This window comes from Staurois parvus, unplaced genomic scaffold (genome assembly GCF_062004578.1).
Source record: "Staurois parvus isolate SC_StPar_1 unplaced genomic scaffold, SC_StPar_1.0 ptg000415l, whole genome shotgun sequence".
NCBI lineage: Eukaryota > Metazoa > Chordata > Amphibia > Anura > Ranidae > Staurois > Staurois parvus.
Window position 1 is genome coordinate 2,527,852 of NW_028318211.1, and position 23,201 is coordinate 2,551,052.

The window sequence follows — 23,201 nt, forward strand, 5'->3', positions numbered from 1 at the left end:
GTGAGCAAAGACACTGACTAGTGACAGTATGTTAAAAAAAAATTAAATACTTTTTTATTAAATGTTAACTTTTTTTTAAAATATTTTACTATTTCTTTTTTTTTTACATACTTTCATCAGAATAGTTCAGTGTCACCATGGTAACACTATTACTCTGAGGGGGTGATCAGGATTTTTTTTTTCGCAACAGCAAAGTTTTCAGGTGTCATGAATGGGTTACATTCATGACAGCTGTGATCACTAGTGATCTGTGATTGGCTACAGCTAATCACATGGTACAGGGTGCTGAGATTAGCCGAGGTACCACGTGATAGCTATGGGCCAATCAAAGCATAGGAAACACAACTGTTATGAAGTCATTCATAACAGCTTTGTTGACACTGTGATCATGTGATTGCATAGCAATCACATGATCCTTGGGCCCCAAGTACAGGGATCTGCAATCTACCGGACAGAGCTTTGTGGGATTGGTTCGCTGCCCCCCCCCCAAGCTGGAGCAGGCTGGATGATGTACATGTACGTGATCCAGCCTGCATGTGCTGCCCACCTTCAGTAAAGGTACTGTGGGTGGTCAGATAGTGGTTAGAGGTCAGAATTGCAACAGCAGATTTTATGAAATGTGTACGTTTCTGTTAAAACGTGGTGACGGTTGACTTTTGTTTGTGTAAAGGGTTAACTGCGAAGTTAATCTGCCCCAATGATTATCACTCTCACTCCACTGGCACTTGGATTTTTGCCCTGAGAGCTGTAAGATCTCTGTTGACAGGGCCGGATTTCACAATAGGCACATGCCTACAGGTGTCCTTCCTAGAGGGGTGCCACACTCTCCGTCTCGGCGACTTCCCCGCCTCCTCCTCTCCTCATCCCACACTCCTCCCCCCTGCCAAGGTACGCCCTTTCCCTGACCAGAACACCTACAATGTACAGAGTGATTGGGGAGGGGCGACACCAAGTCCTCCATCTACTGCCTGGAGCTCATGGAGAGTACTGGTACTTGTAGTTCCTCATAATGGAGTGTGCTGGAACTTTTAATGCCTTCTACAGTGAGCATGCTTGGACTTGTAGAGTCTACTGGAGCATGGTAGGACTTGTAGCTCTTCTAAAGGATCATGCTGGGACTTTTAGTGTTTTCTAGACCATGTTTTTTTTCAACCTTTTTTCAGTCAATGCACCCTTTGAAATTCTGCACAATCTCGAGGCACCCTTTAATTTTCTCCACAATCTTGAGGCACCCATTACAAAATATGAAAAACTAAACTGATAGTTTTACAGAACGCAGCCACATCTGCACATGTAGGACACCCAGCAATAGAGGTGATTTATTCTTCCAAAGCAAATACACTTTTGCACACTGGTACTGACTAGTATCCTATATATGGCACCTGGAAGCTCTGCCCACACTGCATAACCCCTTCTTTTGAGCTTGAAATGCTTGGCAACAGTTGTCTTTTAGACTGTGACTGCATGTATTCAAATTAGTAAATAAAAAACAAACACATATTTCACCCACTTGCCTACCGGGCACTTTTACCCCTTCCTGTCCTGGCCAGTTTTCAGCTTTCAGTGCAGTCACGCTTTGAATGACAATTGCGCGGTCATGCAACACTGTACCCATATGACATTTTTTGTATTTTTTTCACACAAATAGAGTTTTCTTTTGGTGGTAATTAATTGCTGCTGGGTGTTTTATTTTTTGCGCTATAAACAAAAAAAGAGCAAAAAATTTAAAAAAAAAAGTTTTTCTTTGTATCTATTATAAAATTTTGCAAACAGGTAATTTTTCTCCTTCAGTGATGTGCGTTGATGAGGCTGCACTGATGGGCATGGATAGGCAGCACTGATGGGCACTGTTGAGGTGGCACAGATAGGTAGCACTGATGGGCACTGATAGGCGGCACTAATGGGCAGAACAGATGGGTGGCTCTGCAGGGCACAGGTGGGTGGTACTGCTGAGTGGCACTGCAGGACATGTGGGTGGCACTGCGGGCATGTGGGTGGCACTGATGAGCACAAGTGGGTGGCACTGATGGGCACAGGTGGGTGGCACTGCTGAGTGGCACAGGTGGGTGGCACTGATGGGTACATGTGGGTGGTACTGCTCAGTGCTGATCCCTTTGCTGACAATTGCCGGTTCTCGGCAGTGCTTTCCTCACGCTGTGACAGCGTGAGGACAGTGCGGCCGATAACTGGCAACTGTATTTACCTGGTGATCGCTGTGCCATTGGACACAGCTGATCACGTGGTAAAAGGCCACTGTGATTGGCTGTTTAGCATACCCTGTGATCATCTGTGTCTGTAGGACACAGCGATCACTGGTGGCACCGGGTGTGCACCGCTGGGGGCGCACAGGGGGGCGTGTTCTGGAATGACATCCATGGATGTCGTCCCAGGATTTCACAACCGCGCTGTAGCCGTCCTTCAGCTATAGCGTGGTTGGGAACCAGTTAACCTCCCTGGCAGTATTCCCGAGTGTAGCTCAGGGTAGAGTTTCAGTACCAAAAGCGGTAACCCCGAGCTACACTCGGGCTTACCATGCGGCGTTGCTCTGGGATCCCTCTAGCACTTACCTTGTCCTTCGCTCCCGCGATGTGTCCCCTGCAGCGTCCCCGGCCATCTCCTCCGGCCGATGCCGGCATCCGGCTTCCGTGTTCCTGCCCCTGTGACGTCGGGATGTACGGGCGCTGGAACCGGCGGCAAATTTTAAAATTTAAAAAATTTTTTTTTTTTTAAAACGATTATTTCATAGCAAAACATTGCTGTTTCAAAGCATTTCACATACATTTTGTCCCTACTGCTTTGTCCTGTGCCCTGCCTGCATTTTGACTGTTCTTTCTGCCTGGAAACCTAGAAAAGTCCATGGCGTCCAAAAAGCGTCCCTTTATGTCAAAATTGGTTTTAGACCAGCTAGAGAACAGCGATAGTAAATTAGAACCACTTGCAGAATTGAGCGATAATGATTCGTGGGGAAATTCGTCATCAGACACTGAAAACGATTCTGCGACTTTGCTCAATGATGTGCGAACTTGGCGCTCTATTTCAAATTCAAATCTTCGGAGAAGATCTATTTCAATTTCAAATTCAAATCTTCGGAGAAGCCTACCCCACCCTCACCTAATTGCTGATCTCCTCCGCTCTTCCTACCACTCCATCCCCCACAGCCATTTCCTCCTGTACCACTCTCCCCTCCCTCCTAGATTGTAAGCTCCAAGGAGCAGGGCCCTCGAACCCCTCGTGTATTGTATTGTTACTGTACTGTCTTGTGTACTGTCTCCCATTTTAATGTACAGCGCTGAGCAAACCATTGGCACTATATAAATACTGTATTATAATAATAATAATAATATCTCACAAAATTCACCATCTAAATACATTTTAGAGGAAGTCACGTGATGTGATGTAACATGTAGGCCAATGACGTCAAGCTGCTAAGCAGGAAGTTTACGAGCCGCCATCTTGGAAATTCCTGAACACATTGAAAATACATTATAACAAGTTTTTTTTACTGTGGTGTCCCAGCAGGAATAAATCACTCTATATTTATATACTACACTATGGCAAGCGTTTCCATTTACATATGTGGCGGATTTGTGTGATAAAGAGGATGCGGGACCGTTTGCAGCAGAGTGAGGAGGAAAGTGGAGTCATCTATACAGTATAACTACCTGGGTTAAAAGGGAAAGGTGGTATTTGACCTATGCAATTTGGGTCAGAAAAGGAGGTGAGAGTATATATGTATGTCTCTGGTGGAGGAGCACCTATAGGAATATATGTGGATATAAGCAATAAAGAGCACCTGGTTGGGAACAAATTATAAACGCACAGATCAAGCACACATTATGGACTTTTAAGTTGTATTCAATTTATTCACCATTGTTGCATAATCACATGGTTTGGATGCTTTAAGTCATATATGAGGTTATAGAGATATATGCGTGGCACTATTTTATGACATATCTTTTGTGTGTGGAAACACATGTGTCAGCAGCACTGGTATACACAGGAATTTGAGGAGTTATTTGTTGCGCTGAAGTTTTATTTGTACGCAAATTGTTCATTAATAGTCAGCTGACTGCGCAGCTTACTGTCATCTCGTGATTGAAGGCAGGGGGAAAATAGTTGAGCTAGGTTTTTGAAAACATACTTGATATACTGTATTGTTTTAAGATGAATCAATAAACTACAAAATCTCACAAAATTCACCGTGAAATATTCCACAGTCTAAATAAGTAAATAGGATAAATTTATCTTTATTAGTATAAAATGTTAATATTAAGTATTTTGAATTTCTGCTTGGCCAGAATGGAAAGCTCCCTAAATGTTCACGATAGTTTGTGTATTTCTTTCATATGTGTAAGTCAGATCCCTCTGATTTTTCTTCTACGACTTGGAAACCCTGGAGAGACAAAAAGACAGTGTAAATGGAACAATTTCCCTGTACGTTTTCTAGTAGAGGTTTTTCAGTAGCTACGTGCAGAAAAAGTTGGAGTTTTATTTGTTTATTATTAATAATGCGTTTATTTTTAGTACACTACCATAGTTTGTTACCTGAGATACTGTATGTCTGCTGATGTTGGATGCCCCTACTCTACAATAAATGCTATCACTTCGGCCACTTTTCACACAGTGAGGCTGATTTACTAAAGGATATAAGAATACATAATAAAATGTATGAAGATTCACTTCACTTATCCAATCATGTGAAAAGAAAATCCTGATTTACTAATTTAATCTGCACATAATTGGATACATGAAGTGAATTTTTCGCATAATTTATTGTTTGAACATTCACAATTCCTTTAGTAAACAAGAGGAGATGAGGCATTAAGAATTCATTTGGGATTCAAATGGTAGCATTTGTTACATTGCTTATGTGCTTACGCAAGTTGTACATAAAATGCAGTAAACCATCAAAATGAATAAACTGGCTGAACAGTTTCTGTCCTCTGGTTTTGACACACAACTACTCCACCTAATGGGGCCATAGCCTACACTCCCCTAAGACTACTCTATCCTTATGTACTATCCCTTGTCCCCTTTCTTATTCCTCCATCCTGTGTTTTTTCCACATGACTCTTCTTTCCCAAGACATTCATCTCTCATATGCCCTCATCTACCTAGTTTGTTCAATCGATATACCACAGTCTATAAAGGCTTTGCAAACCAAAATATACTACCTTAACCTATGTAACCCCTAATGTTGTATGAGCGCCTGTCAAAATTTCAATAAATATATTGATCAAGAAAAATAATTACGTTGCAGAGTTAAAGATTGTTAGTAAAACAGCTACCGTAATAAATAAGTATTAACAAGAAATGTAAAATAAATGTTATTTCGCATAGTATGTGACATAATGTTCAAAAGTGTACTTCCAGTATTACTTCCAGCCTTGTAAAACTTCTCCCGAGCTTCTCCTATTCTATTGAACTCCCTACCCATATCTCCTAATTAGAGATGAGCGAATTATTCAAAAATTCGATTCGGCTGATTCGCCAAATTTGCGGGAGAAATTCGATTCGATGCGAATTTATTCGCTGCGAATTTAACTTATTAAAAGGGTTTCTAGGCTTCAGAGAGCCTTTATATTAGTGCAGAACACTGTACCTTTAATTTAAATGCCCTTGGAGTCTGCTGGGGAAGAGAAATAATACTGTCAGTCAGTATGACATGCAGATGAGTGCCGTCGATCTTAGAATCACCGCACACTTCACTCACGAAGAAGAAGAAGAAGAAGATGAAGAAGAAGAAGAATGAAAAGAAGAATGAAAAGAAGAAGAAGAATGAAAAGAAGAAGAATGAAAAGAAGAATGAGAAGAAGAATGAAAAGAAGAATGAAAAGAAGAATGAGAAGAATGAAAAGAAGAATGAAAAGAAGAAGAAGAAGAATGAAAAGAAGAATGAGAAGAAGAATGAAAAGAAGAATGAAAAGAAGAATGAGAAGAATGAAAAGAAGAATGAAAAGAAGAAGAGGAAGAATGAAAAGAAGAAGAATGAAAAGAAGAATGAAAAGAAGAAGAAGAAGAATGAAAAGAAGAAGAAGAATGAAAAGAAGAAGAAGAAGAATGAAAAGAAGAAGAATGAAAAGAAGAATGAAAAGAAGAAGAAGAAGAATGAAAAGAAGAAGAAGAAGAATGAAAAGAAGAATGAAAAGAAGAAGAAGAAAAATGAAAAGAAGAAGAAGAAGAATGAAAAGAAGAAGGAGAAAAATGAAAAGAAGAAGAAGAAGAATGAAAAGAAGAAGAAGAAGAAGAATGAAAAGAAGAATGAAAAGAAGAAGAATAAGAATGAAAAGAAGAATGAGAAGAAGAATGAAAAGAAGAATGAGAAGAATGAAAAGAAGAATGAAAAGAAGAAGAAGAATGAAAAGAAGAAGAAGAAGAATGAAAAGAAGAATGAAAAGAAGAAGAAGAAGAATGAAAAGAAGAAGAAGAATGAAAAGAAGAATGAAAAGAAGAAGAAGAAGAATGAAAAGAAGAAGAAGAAGAATGAAAAGAAGAATGAAAAGAAGAAGAAGAAGAATGAAAAGAAGAATGAAAAGAAGAAGAAGAAGAATGAAAAGAAGAAGAAGAATGAAAAGAAGAAGAAGAATGAAAAGAAGAAGAAAAAGAATAAAAAGAAGAATGAGAAGAAGAATGAAAAGAAGAATGAAAAGAAGAAGAAGAAGAATGAAAAGAAGAAGAAGAAGAAGAATGAAAAGAAGAATGAAAAGAAGAAGAAGAAGAATGAAAAGAAGAAGAAGAAGAATGAAAAGAAGAATGAGAAGAAGAATGAAAAGAAGAATGAAAAGAAGAATGAGAAGAATGAAAAGAAGAATGAAAAGAAGAAGAAGAAGAATGAAAAGAAGAAGAAGAAGAAGAATGAAAAGAAGAATGAAAAGAAGAAGAAGAAGAATGAAAAGAAGAAGAAGAAGAATGAAAAGAAGAAGAAGAATAATGAAAAGAAGAATGAAAAGAAGAAGAAGAAGAATGAAAAGAAGAAGAAGAAGAAGAATGAAAAGAAGAATGAGAAGAAGAATGAAAAGAAGAATGAAAAGAAGAAGAAGAAGAATGAAAAGAAGAAGAAGAAGAAGAATGAAAAGAAGAATGAAAAGAAGAAGAAGAAGAATGAAAAAAAGAAGAAGAAGAATGAAAAGAAGAAGAAGAATAATGAAAAGAAGAATGAAAAGAAGAAGAATGAAAAGAAGAAGAAGAAGAATGAAAAGAAGAATGAGAAGAAGAATGAAAAGAAGAATGAAAAGAAGAATGAGAAGAATGAAAAGAAGAATGAAAAGAAGAAGAAGAAGAATGAAAAGAAGAAGAAGAAGAAGAATGAAAAGAAGAATGAAAAGAAGAAGAAGAAGAATGAAAAGAAGAAGAAGAAGAATGAAAAGAAGAATGAAAAGAAGAAGAAGAAGAATGAAAAGAAGAAGAAGAAGAAGAATGAAAAGAAGAAGAAGAATGAAAAGAAGAAGAATTCCAGTACAGCAAAAAGTGTATCTGCAGAGAGCTCCGCTATTTCTGACAGTTCTCTGACAGTTCCTTCACATTTACAGCGGTTGAAAAGAAGAAGGAGAAAAATGAAAAGAAGAAGAAGAAGAATGAAAAGAAGAAGAAGAAGAAGAATGAAAAGAAGAAGAAGAAGAAGAATGAAAAGAAGAATGAAAAGAAGAAGAATAAGAATGAAAAGAAGAATGAGAAGAAGAATGAAAAGAAGAATGAGAAGAATGAAAAGAAGAATGAAAAGAAGAAGAAGAATGAAAAAGAAGAAGAAGAAGAAGAATGAAAAGAAGAAGAAGAAGAAGAATGAAAAGAAGAAGAAGAAGAAGAATGAAAAGAAGAATGAAAAGAAGAAGAAGAAGAATGAAAAGAAGAAGAAGAAGAATGAAAAGAAGAATGAAAAGAAGAAGAAGAAGAATGAAAAGAAGAATGAAAAGAAGAAGAAGAAGAATGAAAAGAAGAAGAAGAATGAAAAGAAGAAGAAGAAGAATGAAAAGAAGAAGAAGAAGAATGAAAAGAAGAATGAGAAGAAGAATGAAAAGAAGAATGAAAAGAAGAATGAGAAGAATGAAAAGAAGAATGAAAAGAAGAAGAAGAAGAATGAAAAGAAGAAGAAGAAGAAGAATGAAAAGAAGAAGAAGAAGAATGAAAAGAAGAAGAAGAAGAATGAAAAGAAGAATGAAAAGAAGAAGAAGAAGAAGAATGAAAAGAAGAAGAAGAATGAAAAGAAGAAGAAGAATGAAAAGAAGAAGAATTCCAGTACAGCAAAAAGTGTATCTGCAGAGAGCTCCGCTATTTCTGACAGTTCTCTGACAGTTCCTTCACATTTACAGCGGTTGAAACATTGTATCTATTTATTTCCGAATAAAAACATCTGTATCCTAAATGGAAACAAATAGATACAATGTTTCAACCGCTGTAAATGAACTGTCAGAACTGTCAGAGAACTGTCAGAAATAGCGGAGCTCTCTGCAGTGACACTTTTTGCCGGCTGATCGGGGAAAATTCGATTCGTGCATCCGAAGTTTGCTAAAATTCGGATTCGGTGCGAATCAAATTTTTCCTAAAATTCGAAACGAATTCCACTTCACCAAGTTCGATTCACTCATCTCTACTCCTAATCTATCCACCTTTAGAAGATCCCTGAAAAACTTTCTCTTTAAAGAGATACTGAGGATGTTTAGCTGAAGTAGTAGTCAGAAAAAATGAAATACTGATGGTGTACTTATGAACTTTAGGGTGCAAATTATAAAGAGAAAAAAAATGAAAAACATACCATAAAGAACAGACTTGCTTTGAAAAGATTCTTCACACAAATGTTTTTGGTGATCAGTGTTATCATTGATGCAGTCTATGTCCATCAGCAAATTTATCATATCCACTATTAGATGCTTTCCCGTTCTCTATAACAGTGCTCGGACAGTTATTGTGAATGGGTATGTTGAAAAAAATAGCTACCTGGGGCCTCATTCTCATACAGCAAGCTTGAAATCAGAAATCAGAGAGCACTTCAGGATTGTCCAGTACTTGGGATGTTATTTAATTTATATATCAACTTCAACCTAAAAGTATACACTTGGTCCAGTCTTTCAATGTTCACTATTGGTCAGTGAAGATGCCCATCACATTGACAAATAATGAGGTGTGGTAGGTGCCAGGACTATTGGCTGACTTAAGGTTAGACTTACTAAAACTAGTGCACTCAGAATCTGGTGCAGCGGTGCATGGTAGCAAATCAGTTTTTAACTTCTGCTTGTTCAACTAAAGTGACATTAAAGGCATTTTTAAAAATAATAAACATGTCATACGTACCTGTTCTGTGCAGTGGTTTTGCACAGAGCAGCTTCGATTCACCTTTTCTCCGGTTCCCCACTGGTGCTCCTGGTCCCTCCTTCCTTCTAAATGCCCCTAGAGCAAGTAGTTTGCTATGGGGGCACCCAAGCAGGCTTGCTCCCGAGCTGTTGTTCATTCAGACACAGAGTGCAGCTCGGCCCTGCCCCCTCTCTCTCCTTATTGGCTTACTGATTGTCAGCAGTAGGAGCCAATGACTCCTGCTGCTGTCCCCGGAGAGCCAAGGCTCTCGTGCACATTGCTGGACCACAATGGGACTCAGGTAAGTATTGAGGGGGATGCTGCTCACAAAAGGTTTTTTAGAATGCATGAAGGTAAAAAACCTTGTGCCTTTAGAACCACTTTAAGCTTTGGTAATAAAACCTTAAAGCTGATTGTTTTCTATGCAGATTCGCTCCAGATTTTGCACTCTTTGTGTTTGAAGTCAGTATTTGCAAAAAAAATATATTAAAGAGAGCCCCCATAGCAAAGAAGGTACTCTCGTGTGACCCAGGTAGTTTTAACAATACAAAAAACCTTTATTGATTCACATATTATACATATGCACACGCATGTACAAAAATAGTCTCCATGGGTAGAGACTATTTTACATTTTTGTACATGCTTGTGCATATGTGTAATATGTGAATCAATAAAGGTTTTTTGTATCATTAAAACTACCTGGGTCACATGAGAGTACCTTCTTTTAAATGGGGGCTCTCCTCCATATATCTTTGTATCTAATGTCTTTTGGGTACTGTGAGCTGCACCTTGATTTTTGGTGAGTTAGTTAACACAATAATATTTAATTCCCCTTTGTGGCATTACAGTGGTTTCCTCTGTATCGCCTCCCTTTTTTCTTTTATAATTCATTAGTGTCAGTTTTTGCAAATTTGAGTGGCATGGGTTTTTCGTGTCATGGGAGACTTAAGGTCTCTTGCACACAGTACTGATGTGGAGTATCACCATTTCTGGACACAATTTCAGATGTTTGTTCTGTGCATATTCATGTGTATTTATGCTCGTATTTGCACATATTTGTGTGTATGCGCATTCAAGTGTACAATACACTCCTATGCAAAATCTATTAGTAGGTACACTCATATGCGCATACTGGCACAAAATGCTGATCAAGAATGCATATTTTCTTTTTTACTCAAGAACATGCAGCTCTTATTTAGGCACATTTTAAACAATGGGCTGCATTTTGGATCAGTAAAAACAACATACTGTATTGAGCATTTTCAAGCTGCAGTGTGAAAAAGGACAAACAAAAAGATTTAGGTATGTACAGATACCCAAAGGTGCCAGCTATCAATTCAGATATACATTAGCATATATGTATTCTTACTGGCAATGAAGAAGAATTTTACTTGTCTATACTCATCTATTCACTTACACACCTTTATTCACCTATACTCGCCTATACTCAACACTATTAAGGTCTTTACACACAGTTTTTGGCCCCTTGCACAAGAGCATCACAAGTTCCTGAGTAAACATCAGTAAATTATGACACCCGTGTGCAAGGGGCCTAAAGACCTACACGTCTATGAGCAAGTTGTGTAAGGGCAACTTTAATAAGACTCAACAAACAAAATAATACACAACACTCATTTTTGGGCAATACAACACAATGTACTGAATATTCACAACTGCACAATATGGTAAATTTGTGTTGACTCTTTTTTTAGAATTAATGGCAATACACTGCAAAAAAATAAATAAATACAGCAGTCTTGGCATGTGTTGTGTGTTATTGATTTTATGTTAAAACCCAAACAGAAGACTTCACAATCTACTGTATATGATTTATTCTTACAGAGAACATAATAGTTTATATCTTTACCTTAAATTGGCCATAGCTTTATTGTTGTTATTACATTAAATAGTAGTCCCTTGATAGTCAGAAACCTTAATCCAAGTACTGAAAAGGACAAATTGTTTAAGCTCATATCTGTAAAAAGAAAAAAAAATGTTGGACAGGCAAGGTGCATGCTACAGTTACAACCTGAATTCTTGTTCAAATCCCACATCCATTATTACAGCTTGTAAATATACAGTTAACAAATATTTCTCATCTTTGCTGGGTTTATTTATTTCTTTACCAGCACCAACATCATATCAAAATACCTAGACCTTTGGGCATTTAAAACTGCATGATGTAGTGCGCAGGAGCTATCTAACTTTTCAAGATAATAAGCCGGTGGGGTGCAAGGAAGGGGGGGCTGTGAAGGGGGCTGAGATGTAAGTAAGGGGGGACTGTAAAGGGGACTGGGGTGCAAGAAAGGGGGTGTGTCAAAGGGACTTGGGCGTCAGTAAGGGGGGGGCTGTGAATGGGACTGAGATGCAAGTAAGGTTGTAAAGAGGACTGGGGTGCAAAAAAGGGGGGCTGTGCAGGGGACTGAGATGTAAGTAAGGAGGGGGCTTTAAGGGGGACTAGGAAGCAAAAATGAGTGGCTGTGCAGGGGACTGGGATACAAGGAGGGGGGTCCTGTAAAGGGGACTGGGGTGCAAGGAAGGGGGGCTGTGATCGGGACTGGGATTTAGGTAAGGGGGCTGTGATGTAAAGGGGTGACAGAGGACACTAATGTGAAGGGGAGGGGGACTGTGATATGAGGTGGGGGCTGAGGACACTGACGTAAAGGTGGGGGGAGGGTTGTGATGTAAAGGGGAGGCAAAGGACAATTAAGTAAAGGAGGCACTGTGATGTAATATGGGGGGATTTGAATGCAAAGTGGGTCTGTGATGTAAAGCAGGCAATGTAATATAAAGAAGGGGTTGTATTGTAAAGGGGGTGCTGTAATGTAAGGGGGTGGGGCTGTGATATAAAGAACCTGAGTCATAGCACAAACATGAGACTCGGACCTCTACTGGATGAAAGTTTTAATGACCAGACCTCCATGAATTGTAATTCAATATCCTTGGTGTAGCCAAAGGTTGTTGTCATAACAAATCCATAAATTGGAAAATTCTTTAAAACAAAAATAGGAATCTTGAAAGAAGATAATTGGGACAATAAAATAAATGGTGGTGGGTTAAATGAAAATAAATAGGCATCATTTGGAAATAAAGCATTTCAATGCTACCTTATAGAATGCATTTTATCAAAAATTACTGCTTCTTTCCTGTGCAAGGAATTCAACAATTTAGGTGATTGCTAGAAAACCTCATTTCATCCTCATTTTCTAGGACTTAAAGTGATACTAAACACATGACCCTGCAATCACTATATCTGGACTCCCACAGTACACAGAACATGGATATGCAATTATTTATGAAATATAAACTGCTAAATACCTTTTTTCATCAGCAGTTAGAGCAGTCTTGTGATTTTTATCAGTGTTTGGCCAAGCACTGGCTAAAGCTTGTAGGATGAGCTTTCTTTCTCCTCTGACTGTCCTATGAGGCTGCATAACTACTGACCCTCTGTCTGGACAGTGCTGATTGGCCCTGTGCTGATCACATGCACTCCCCCCCCCCAAAAAAAAAAACCTCTCTAGCAATACACACTAAACTGAGCATATGCAGAATGCCCCCTAGGGCTCAGTAATATTAGCAGATGGATTGGGTAAGGTGGTTTCTATGCAGAGCTGCACCAGATTTTGCAGTCTCCAGTTTTACTAAAACAACCCCATTGTGTATTGCATCTACCTCCCTACTGCTATGTACTGGCATATGCAATAATTACCCTTTTAGTTTTGACTAAACTTTGTAATTTCCTGCAAATCTAGCTTTCACAGACATTTCTTGAATCTGCCTTGTAAATTTCTTTGCATATAGGTTAGTCTAGTCAGTAATTTTCAGTGTAAGGGGTACATGGCATGGGTGCACTAACCTCTGTAAGAAAAATGTATATACTTGCCTATTTTCAGGCCGCTTTGGCAACATAATCCGGCTCCCCTGTGTCATCCAGCGGTGGCTGCAGGGGAGAGGAGGGAGCGTTGACAATGGCTGGGCCATGGGAGCATATGGATGACATCACCACTCCAGGTTTTACCAGCCATTGATGAGTGCTCTCTCCTCTGGATCCACTGCTGACTGACACGGGAGATCACGTGCCAAAACCAGAGTGGCCTGAACATAAGTAAATAAAGACATATTTTTTTTACACAGGTTAGTCAGCATAGGTGTTAGGGAGGGAGCATTTTTAAAATGAGTTGGGTTAGCCTGGAATTCCACTTTAATATGGCACCTAACATTGCTCCCATTGTTTTCTTTACTGACATCTAGAGGATAAAGTGATACTAAAGTTACAATATATGGCTTGTTTTAGGGCCATTGTCAATGATCTTTGGTCTTACGTTGATTTGATATCAATTTGAAATGCTTCTGAGATCATTCAGAACTCAGGTGCATTTAGTCTGCAATTGAACTCCTTTTCACCAATTTACCATAGGGTTTACATTCCCCAAAACTTGTAAGGGACAAGCAAAAGTCTATCACCACAGGTCTTTATTCTATTTTAAAATTAATTTATTCCAGATATAGAAGAAGAGTATATGCATGTTCAGGGGCGGACTGACAACTTATGGGGCCCCCGGGCAATAGGGGATCATGGAGCCCCTGTGTCCTTGCCCAAACTCAAAAAAGCCTATGAAAAAGGTACCAGGGGCATCTCATGGGGCCCCCTACTGACCCCGGGCCCTCGGGCAGTGCCCGAGTTTCCAAATGGTCAGTCCGCCCCTGTGCATGTTTGTTTTCATGTGCATCTGAACATCTTAACGTGCAGAATTTTATTCAGTTGAATTCAGTTGGAAAATTGAAGTTAACACATGAAACATTTCTGCAATGCTCATCAAAATAAGGATTAAATCAATTAAATATGTTGTCATTCATTTATACAGGTCCAGTAACATCTCATTTTCCAAATAAAGGTAAAAAGCTATAACCCTGCAGAGAGGATTGGTGATAACCCTACATCACCTTATTTCAGATACCATTGCATCTGCCCTGTATAATGAAGTGAGAATTGTGCAGGAGTCAAATTGTCAAACTGATGTATGCATTTGAAGCCTTATTTAATTTAATGTTTACCTGTTTTAAAATTCTTGGCAACAGTTCTGGATAGACATTGCTGGGTAGTTACATCTGAAAAGAATAAACTATTAGTACACATATTATTTAAAGGTTATTATGTCTACAGCTTGATTAAAATCAGTGTATATGGGAGAAAAAACAAACAATCATGCAGAACCTACATGTACAGTAATAGTGGGGAATATATAGTATTTCCCATATATACTATCCTGTATGTTTGTATTATAGCTGAAAACACACCTTGTGTTGCTGTTATTTTTGCAAGCATATTTCAAACCACATTGTAAGACCAGGCAAACTTCAATCATTCTAACCCTTTCTAGAGTTCTGGCAGAATAATTCTTGTCCAGGTACATGCCCTAAGTAGGAGATCGACATTACCACTTTCTTTCTGTATTCAGGACATGAGCGCCTTTCAGAGCACACTGGGAATGCTGCACAGGCTGAGTACTTCTATGGCCTTGGACATTCAGAGTGTGGGGATTAATTGGTGTAGGTCTAAGGTCTTTATTTAGACTTATAAAACTGAGGAAGAAGGTGTATGGTAGGGGACATTAACAATTTTTGTGTACAATCAAAATAATCCTTTCAATTAAGCCTGCCTTGCTTTCAAAAATACCTTTATCATCACTGTAAGGCTCTCTACACGTTCCGAAAACTCCCCAATTCCAGTTCTGTAGAAATAGGTGCACACCATCTTTCATGTCATAATGAAGTGCTCAGTACCTAAGCTACCCATCACCAGGCTGGAGATTTCCATATGGAGTTTCAGAAAGAGGATATCAATCATTACCCCCATATTATTCTTGTGGAAGGTTTACTTTACTGAAAACATTTGAAAAATGAATGGTGGCTGAAAATGTGAGATAACATTCTGCAGATTTGGTTGCCAAAATACAAGCATTTAGACTGATACCATGAATGCTTAAATTATGTGAATTTATCCTACATGTTTAATTGAAGGATATCTTTTTCATATCTGTAACGCTCCCTATGCCTTCTGAAAACTCCCCAATTCAAGTTATGTGGAAATAGGTGTCCACCATCTCTCATCTCATAACAAGGTCCTCAGTGCCAAAGTTACCCATCACCAGGCTGGAGATTTCCATATGAAATTTCAGAAAGAGGATATCAATCGTAGCCCCCATATTATTTTTGTGAAAGGTTTATTTTACTGAAAACATTTGAAAAACTAATGGTGGCTGAAGATGTGAGATAACATTCTGCAGATTTGGTTGCCAAAATGCAAGCATTTATACTGATACCATGAATGCTTAAATTATGTGAATTTATCCTTCAAGTTTAATGGAAGGATATCTTTTTCATGTCTGTAACGCTCCCTACGCCTTCTGAAAACTTCCCAATTCAAGTTATGTGGAAATAGGTGTCCGCCATCGCTCATCTCATAATAAGGTCCTCAGTGCCTAAGCTAACCATCACCAGGCTGGAGCTTTCCATATGGAGTTTCAGAAAGAGGATACGAATGGTAGCCCCATCTTTTTCTTGTGAAAGGTTTATTTTACTGAAAACATTTGAAAAACTAATGGTGGCTGAAGATGTGAGATATCATTCTGCAGATCTGGCTGCCACAATGTAAGCATTTAGACTGATACCACGAATGCTTACATTATGTGAATCAATGAACTGCATGCAACTCTGAATGTTGAAGCTGAAACTAATGTGGGGCAGTTGCAGCCACAGACTTATGCTGTAGAACTATACACTTTATATATTTTTTAAAAAAAGAGTGCATTATATATTGATTAAATGTAATTTGCTTCTTTTCTATAAAGTTTATTTAGGAAATAAATTTGATAACACAATAAAAACAGGTATAGTTTGCCACCGCAACTCTCCAGCCTATATGGTTGTTTTATAAAACCTGGCAATGCCATGACATCAAGCTAGGTATCATACCTCTTATGGTTTCCTAAAGTTATAATTTTTGACTATGAATATTTTATTATTATTGTAATAGCATACCTGTGTCTGTATCCGGATAGACAGGTTTTGCATTATATTCCATGTTACAAGAAAGGTTTTTAGAAGGGTTGTCATTATTCCATACAACTGTACTATATCTCCACACATCATTCTCTGACTTATCCAGCACAGCGGCTGTATTTAGTTCTATAGTTCTGCTTTCATCTAACTTCAAAGTTGTATTAGGAGATGGAAAATCTGTGACCAGACAAACAGTGTCCGGCAGACCATCAACCTGTTTGGAAGACTTGAGTTTATATACAGAAGGTACTGTTCTCTTTGTTTCTGAAAATAAAGAGGAAAAAAATCTCAATTAATTGTACACTATATTTGATATGATCACACTAATAGACACTGTGGTATAATCTGTTATATAGGGCCCACCATTACATACAAATAAAAAATATATTAATAAAGCATGGCTATACTAATAAAAACAATCCTTACCTGATTTTGCTGTTGGTACCCTTGTTAAACTTAGAATTTATCTTTTATATGTTTCATTAAAATACAAGGGTTTAGCATAATACTAGAGAAAACTGTACTCTTTTATGCTGTTTACATATGCAACTCTTGATATTACTTTTTTACATAGTTGTGGGACAAGATATAATACTATCAATGCAGTTGCAAAGTTACCTGTGTTTAACTTTTTTTTATATTTATATACCCAATTAAAAACATAAAAAAACTTAGAATTTCATACATACAAACATATACTGTACATAGATGCAATTATAGGGGTTGACACATTAAAATCACCCAATCATGTGCAAGGAATGGTAAAAAAATGAAAAAAAGATGGATTTTTACTTGCACATTACTAAATGACTGAAGGCAGCAAAGCTTCGAGGCTTACATTAATCTATGTGAAAATTTACTTTGCAAAGTGAACATGCTCTTTTATTCACTTTAGTAAATCAATCACATTTTTAAAAATAACACAGTTATGCCCGTATTACAGCTAAGCTAAATACTGTTTTCAACTGCTTGTAGCATGACAAAAAGACATATCGTTTGTAAATTACATTTAAACAGAATAGCATAAAGAAAACTCCATGATTCTTACTTACTGGGTAATACAGTGACACTTGTGCCAGATCCAAATATAAACTTCCAGCCAACATTATTCACACAACAAAATATACCTCTACTAAAACCCTGAACGATCTTCATGGAAGCTAAGTTTCTCAACAGGTTAAAGCAGGGTTTCTCAACCAGGGATCCATGGAACCCCAGGGTTCTTCCAGAGTTTGCTAGGGCTTAAGCAATGAGCAATTTCTGCCTCTCAGATAAGTTCTCACTGACACCATTGATCTTTTTAGCTATCTGTAAGGAGGTGATTCTTCCCAATGACCACAAGTGTAAGGAGTATTCTTCCCATTCACCATCACATTAATGTATCATGAGTTGTAGATATAGTAATTTTTAGCAGGGGTTCCCTGAGACCAGAAAGTTATTTCACAGGTTCCTTTGTGTTAAAAATTTTGAGAAAGACTGGGTTAATGTGTTGCTGAAATGTCTTGGTGGACCTGTACTGTAAGATTCTTAAAGTCTTTAAATGTTCAGTTATATAATGGAGATTTATAAATGACTAAAAAGTGATTGATGTCAGCTAATAGCATTGTTAAACAATTTTTTGGCATCTTAGGTTAACTGAATTGATTGTTTAACATGATTTTAAAGAAACACTACTTTCTATATTTGTTTTGTTGACATGAACTTTGGTACGCTATACGCTAACAGGGGTAAAAGGAATACAACTATAATAGCAGTATAATGGAGATGGATATGACTGGCATTGGTCATACCCAGTAATATGTTTACTCTATACCTGCAAATATTCTATACCCTTTGAATCTAAAAAAAATAGAACAATGGATATTGGATTGAAGCAAGAACTCACTTGGTTTAACTGCCAGCAATGTTCCAGCTCCAAATATTAGTTTGAAGCCATTGTTATATACACAGTACTACACTGCCATACAATAAACCACTCCAGCTTGCTGTTAAAAGGCTATCTAAAAATTTTAAGTGTGTGGTTTACACTGTGTGGCCATTTTGTTTAACGTCTAAAATGTTGTTTAATATAATGCTATGCATAAACCCACCATCACTGACAATGACTATTTGGGCATATATGTGACTTACATATACGTATTGCTGATTGCTGATACGTGTTGCTGCTAGACCCCCTGCATGGATGATTCTTGTTGTATCTATTGTACTTCTTTTAAATCCTTTAGAAAAATTTTTGTGCCAGAAAACCTAAACCCAAATCATTTTTGAGTAGGAATGGGTTTGTAACCTTGTTAGGTTTTAATTGCTAATTATGTTCCCCCAGGGAGATTTGTCAACACTATTTGTACTAAAGAACATTGCCACTGGGATTGACCATAAGGGAATATCTAAAATCTTGTTTATCACCATTGTCACCAGATAGGGAACACAGTAGAATTTTTTCAATGGGGATACTTTTGGTTTTTCAGGATTTCCCATACTTTGGAGAGATTTCCTCTAGCCTAATGTTACAGAGTAGAAAGTGAAAGAATATCTCCTCAATAGGACTCTTTTTTACTCTATCCATAGCTAAAAATAGTTTTGGCTTTTGATATACTTAAATGCAATCATAATGCATATTATGAATATTATTGCCCCTATGCATTGAAAGCTGAAAAATCTCAAGGCTGATTTACTAAAGGAGTTGACAATCTTCACTCAATAAATTGTGGTAATATTCACTTCAATTATCCAATCATGTCAAAAGCAAACTACTGTATCATTGCATATGTCATATTTTAGTTGCACATGATGGGATATTCAAAAAATTATGAATTAGATTTTTGCTTGACTTGATAAGTAAAGTGAATATTCACACAATTTATTGAGTGAAGGTATTCATTTTGTTTAGTAAGTCAGCCTCAATATTTCTTGTAATCATTAGTTAAGTACTACAAAGGCTTAATTGAGTGATATATGGAAAATGATTAACAGTTCTACTATTAATGCTACCACAGATAAATAATAAATAATGCTCAAATATGGCATATATTGAATTAAAATGTGAAAACGTCCATTTTCTCTGAGCATTTCTATTAACTACTAGCTTGCAAACAGCAAGATAAAACAGGTATGATATGATAAAATACAAAGCAATATCTATCCACTGGCATGTCAAAATAAAATCTCTAAGAAGTCTTCATGGTCTACATCCTCATTGGTAGATAGTTCACTTTGTATAATACTCCATGCAAATTTTGATAATATTTTTTTCTCAAAAAAGTACAGTATAAAGTAGCTGCATATAAATCTGTTAAAAATCTACATAAATCATAGTTGAGTTGTTTTTGTAAACATTTACTTAATGTACTGTACTTTATATATTGAAACATCTTACATCTATAGACTTACTTGGTAAAATGTGAAGTTTGGTTCCCTTGCCAAACAGAAGTTTATTAAATCCGGAGTTATCACAGTGTTAGGTGTCTTTACAAGAATACTGACCTATTTAATAACATATTGCTATATAGAGTTTTTACACAGCATTTTGAACTTTCTTATCATTTCGGTTACTGCACACATTTTACATTTTTATGATTTTTGATTACCTAAAACGAATTAAAATTGGTGTCTATGTGACAATTGTCCAGTTTTGGACAAACTAAGATGATACCATTGGTCAAAATTGGAAAAATTAAGAACTTTTCAAACTGTCCGTATCTTAGACTTTTATCACTGCTAACAACTTCTTAAGTCATAGTTGTTAAGTGAACTTAATCAACAATGATTTACTTAATCGTTTTAAATGAAGAATGGCAAGCACTGGTTCCTATTTGCTAGTAAATAAACAATTTTAAGTCAACATTCTCCCTTTTTTTTACAGTATAAAATTTATAATAACTTTTCTGTGCCCTATGTCACTTCATTTAGTTTATACTAATCACAGAAAATATAGGTCACAGCTGAGATCATTACACATTACTGCTTTTCATATTACTTAGCTTCATATTGTACCCCATTTTTTTTACCCATCTGTCTTTAAATGGTCCCATAAATAATGTTATGTGGTAGCGTGAATAGCCCATGGCAACAACATTTTTCCTTGAAAAATTAATGTAGGATTGCTACACTTTACACCAATTGCTTTTACACTATGCTAGTAAATGAACAGTCAGTATGTCCAGTACAGTGAGCTTTAAACTGTAGTTTGAATTTAAAGGAAATTATGAATTAGTAGCATCAGATTATATAAATTCTTCCAATTCAGTTTTTTTTGTTATGAGAAACTATTATATCTTACTTGGATGTATGATGAGCTTGGTCCCTAAGCCAAATATTTGTTTCCAGTTGTTAGTATTTGCACAGTCAGATATACCTATGCATAAATCAGTTTGTGGTTTCTCTGAGCATTTCTCAACTGAATATATGCGTTATCTATGACTCAGAACATTTCATTAGGTGCTCTCAATCATGTACTGTATAATGCATCTTATTAAAAATGTCATTGAATTTATACTATTAGAATAATAATAGGGTAGGTCTGTTTGTCAAAATCATAACTTAAATGGTCTAGAAGCTTTATACACACAATTGACACTTTGGCTTAAAATGAGCTCTTCTGGTTAAATAAATAAAAGAAAGGAATACTAATAACTAATAAGTATACATCCAGTGTTTCAATTTTGAACTTTTCTTATTAGAAAAGTATGTTTATCTTATAAAACATTACTCATTTCAATAAGTAGTTTGCTTCTTATGATAAGATATGTTATACAAGATTGATACATAACTTAAAATGTTTGTACTGATGAGTAGTGATTGTACACTGAACAATGTATATGGCAAATTCTTGTCAATAATTGCTTCTGTCTACTATATAACTGGCCTGTTCTAATACCAAAATGGCGGGCTGCTATGGGTATTACTGTGGAACTACTGTGGAACTTACTTGGAAATACACGTAATTTTGTTCCGGATCCAAAGAACATTTTACCCCACAGAGAAGAAGTGTGCACACATACATTGTTACCTTTACACAAACTCTGGAACTCTTACAGCACAATGTTGTGAAATTCATTTGGAACCTGCAGCATGCCATTTACTACCAAACAGACCTCAGCATTTTGGAGAGCAATATCACCACTCCTGCTAAAACTCATAAAACTCTTCAGCTTTTTCCACTTCTGAAATTCTTGATTAAAAATGTATTATACATTGCATGTTTTTCACCTCAATTAAAAGCAAGCTCTATGAGAAATAAAGCAAAAACGTGATTGTGAAGTTAAGATATAAAAGATGCTAATAGCAGGTTATTGTAGGCTACTTGCAAAGAAAGACATTGCTAGTGTTTAATGCTTCTGCCTTGGATGCCTCACAACAAAACTATTAGTACTTACTGGGTATTACAGATAGTTTTGTCCCTGGTCCAAATGTAACTCTGTAGTTGGCATTAACACACTGACAGAAATCTTTACAAAATGTTTCACTAGCACAAGCACACAGAATCCTGCCCATTTTACATGGGGAAAGCAAACATTTTTGTTACTTTGCTTTGCATTAACACATTCCAGGTAAGTACTGTGCCAATCATTTTTTCCAGTTTTCAGTAGAAATTCATATCTTCAACATTATAAATGATCTTCATCTAAGCCATATTGTGGCTTTTTTTTCCTATTAACATTTGGCAAGAAAAGTTGTGTGTGTTGGAAAAGCTGTGTAGAAATGGTATTGCCAAATAATATCACTTTTAGATTCTTTTAAATGGAAATATGGTTTACGTCAGGTAAAGGGTGGTGTAACTCTTAAGATGTATTTTACTGTAGACAAAATAAAGTCTTCAAACTGGCAAAATAGATTTTGCTAGATAATTTTCTGCTTTGCCAAATATGGTGTAAGTAAGTGGAGTCATTGGGGTTGATTGATTGCACCAGAATTTGCACTCTAGTTTTAGTAAATCAACCCCATTGCCTGCCAAAGGCTTTCAAACAGGTAAACAGTTTTAGAATTCAAAAATATTCCAAACAATTCTTTATTTGATCACATAGATCATAAGGAGGTTAAATTATTGGGTATAAAAATTCAGGTTTGCAAAGCCTGCTATATGCTATATACACAGTATATGGAATAATAATCTTCTCATTTTGAGCAATTTTTGGAAACCCTTTATTGGGTATCAGAATTCAGGCCCGTATAGCCTGTTATATGCTATATACACAGTATATGTGTTTGGAATCTATGTATTGTGACTACCTGGCTCCTCACCCCCATATGCATCTTGGAAAAGCATCAAGGACCTGATCCTATTTCAAGTCGACAGATGTCTTCTTGATCTTCATTGATGGTAATATACCCACTCTGTGTGTGTTTTATTTTCAGGGTGACCTGATGCCCATGATTTTTACATTTTTCACTATTTTTCTATATATATCCTCAGAATCATTTGGTACTGTGGACTTTATTTTATTTGGGGTGGCTATCCAGGAAGTCCCTACACTTGAGAAGCTGGCCTGTCAACCTCACCTTTGAGAAGGTAATAGTAGTATCCACTGACCATTGTAGAGGGAGGCCTGGTGAATATTGGATGTGATATGGTTTTTTGGTTTTCATATTTCCATATATATACTATATATTTTTGTATTCCAGCTTTTTTCACATCAGGAGATACCTGACATACTTTGGGAACACATTTGCTGCATATATGGTTTACTCGAATACAAGCCGAAAATCCATGGAAACCCAGGATAACTTTATCACCACTTTATAACTCTGCCTTGTGGTACTCTATTTGTTAAGATGACCCTAAACTGAAGACGCCTAGTGCTTTTTAACATGATTTTATTTTTTTCATATGTACACCATGCTCATGTTTAACCTCC

At 36.8% G+C, this 23,201-nt stretch overlaps 1 gene segment (V, D, J or C); it reads right to left on the reverse strand.

Moving 5' to 3' along the window:
- Positions 1–3,834: 3,834 nt before the first annotated feature.
- Positions 3,835–21,343, reverse strand: LOC149454853 (T cell receptor alpha chain constant-like). The segment is given in 5 exon segments: positions 3,835–4,393; positions 11,153–11,260; positions 14,341–14,394; positions 16,327–16,611; positions 21,275–21,343. Coding segments are annotated over 4 exon segments (486 nt in total).
- Between the last annotated feature and the right edge of the window lie 1,858 nt (positions 21,344–23,201).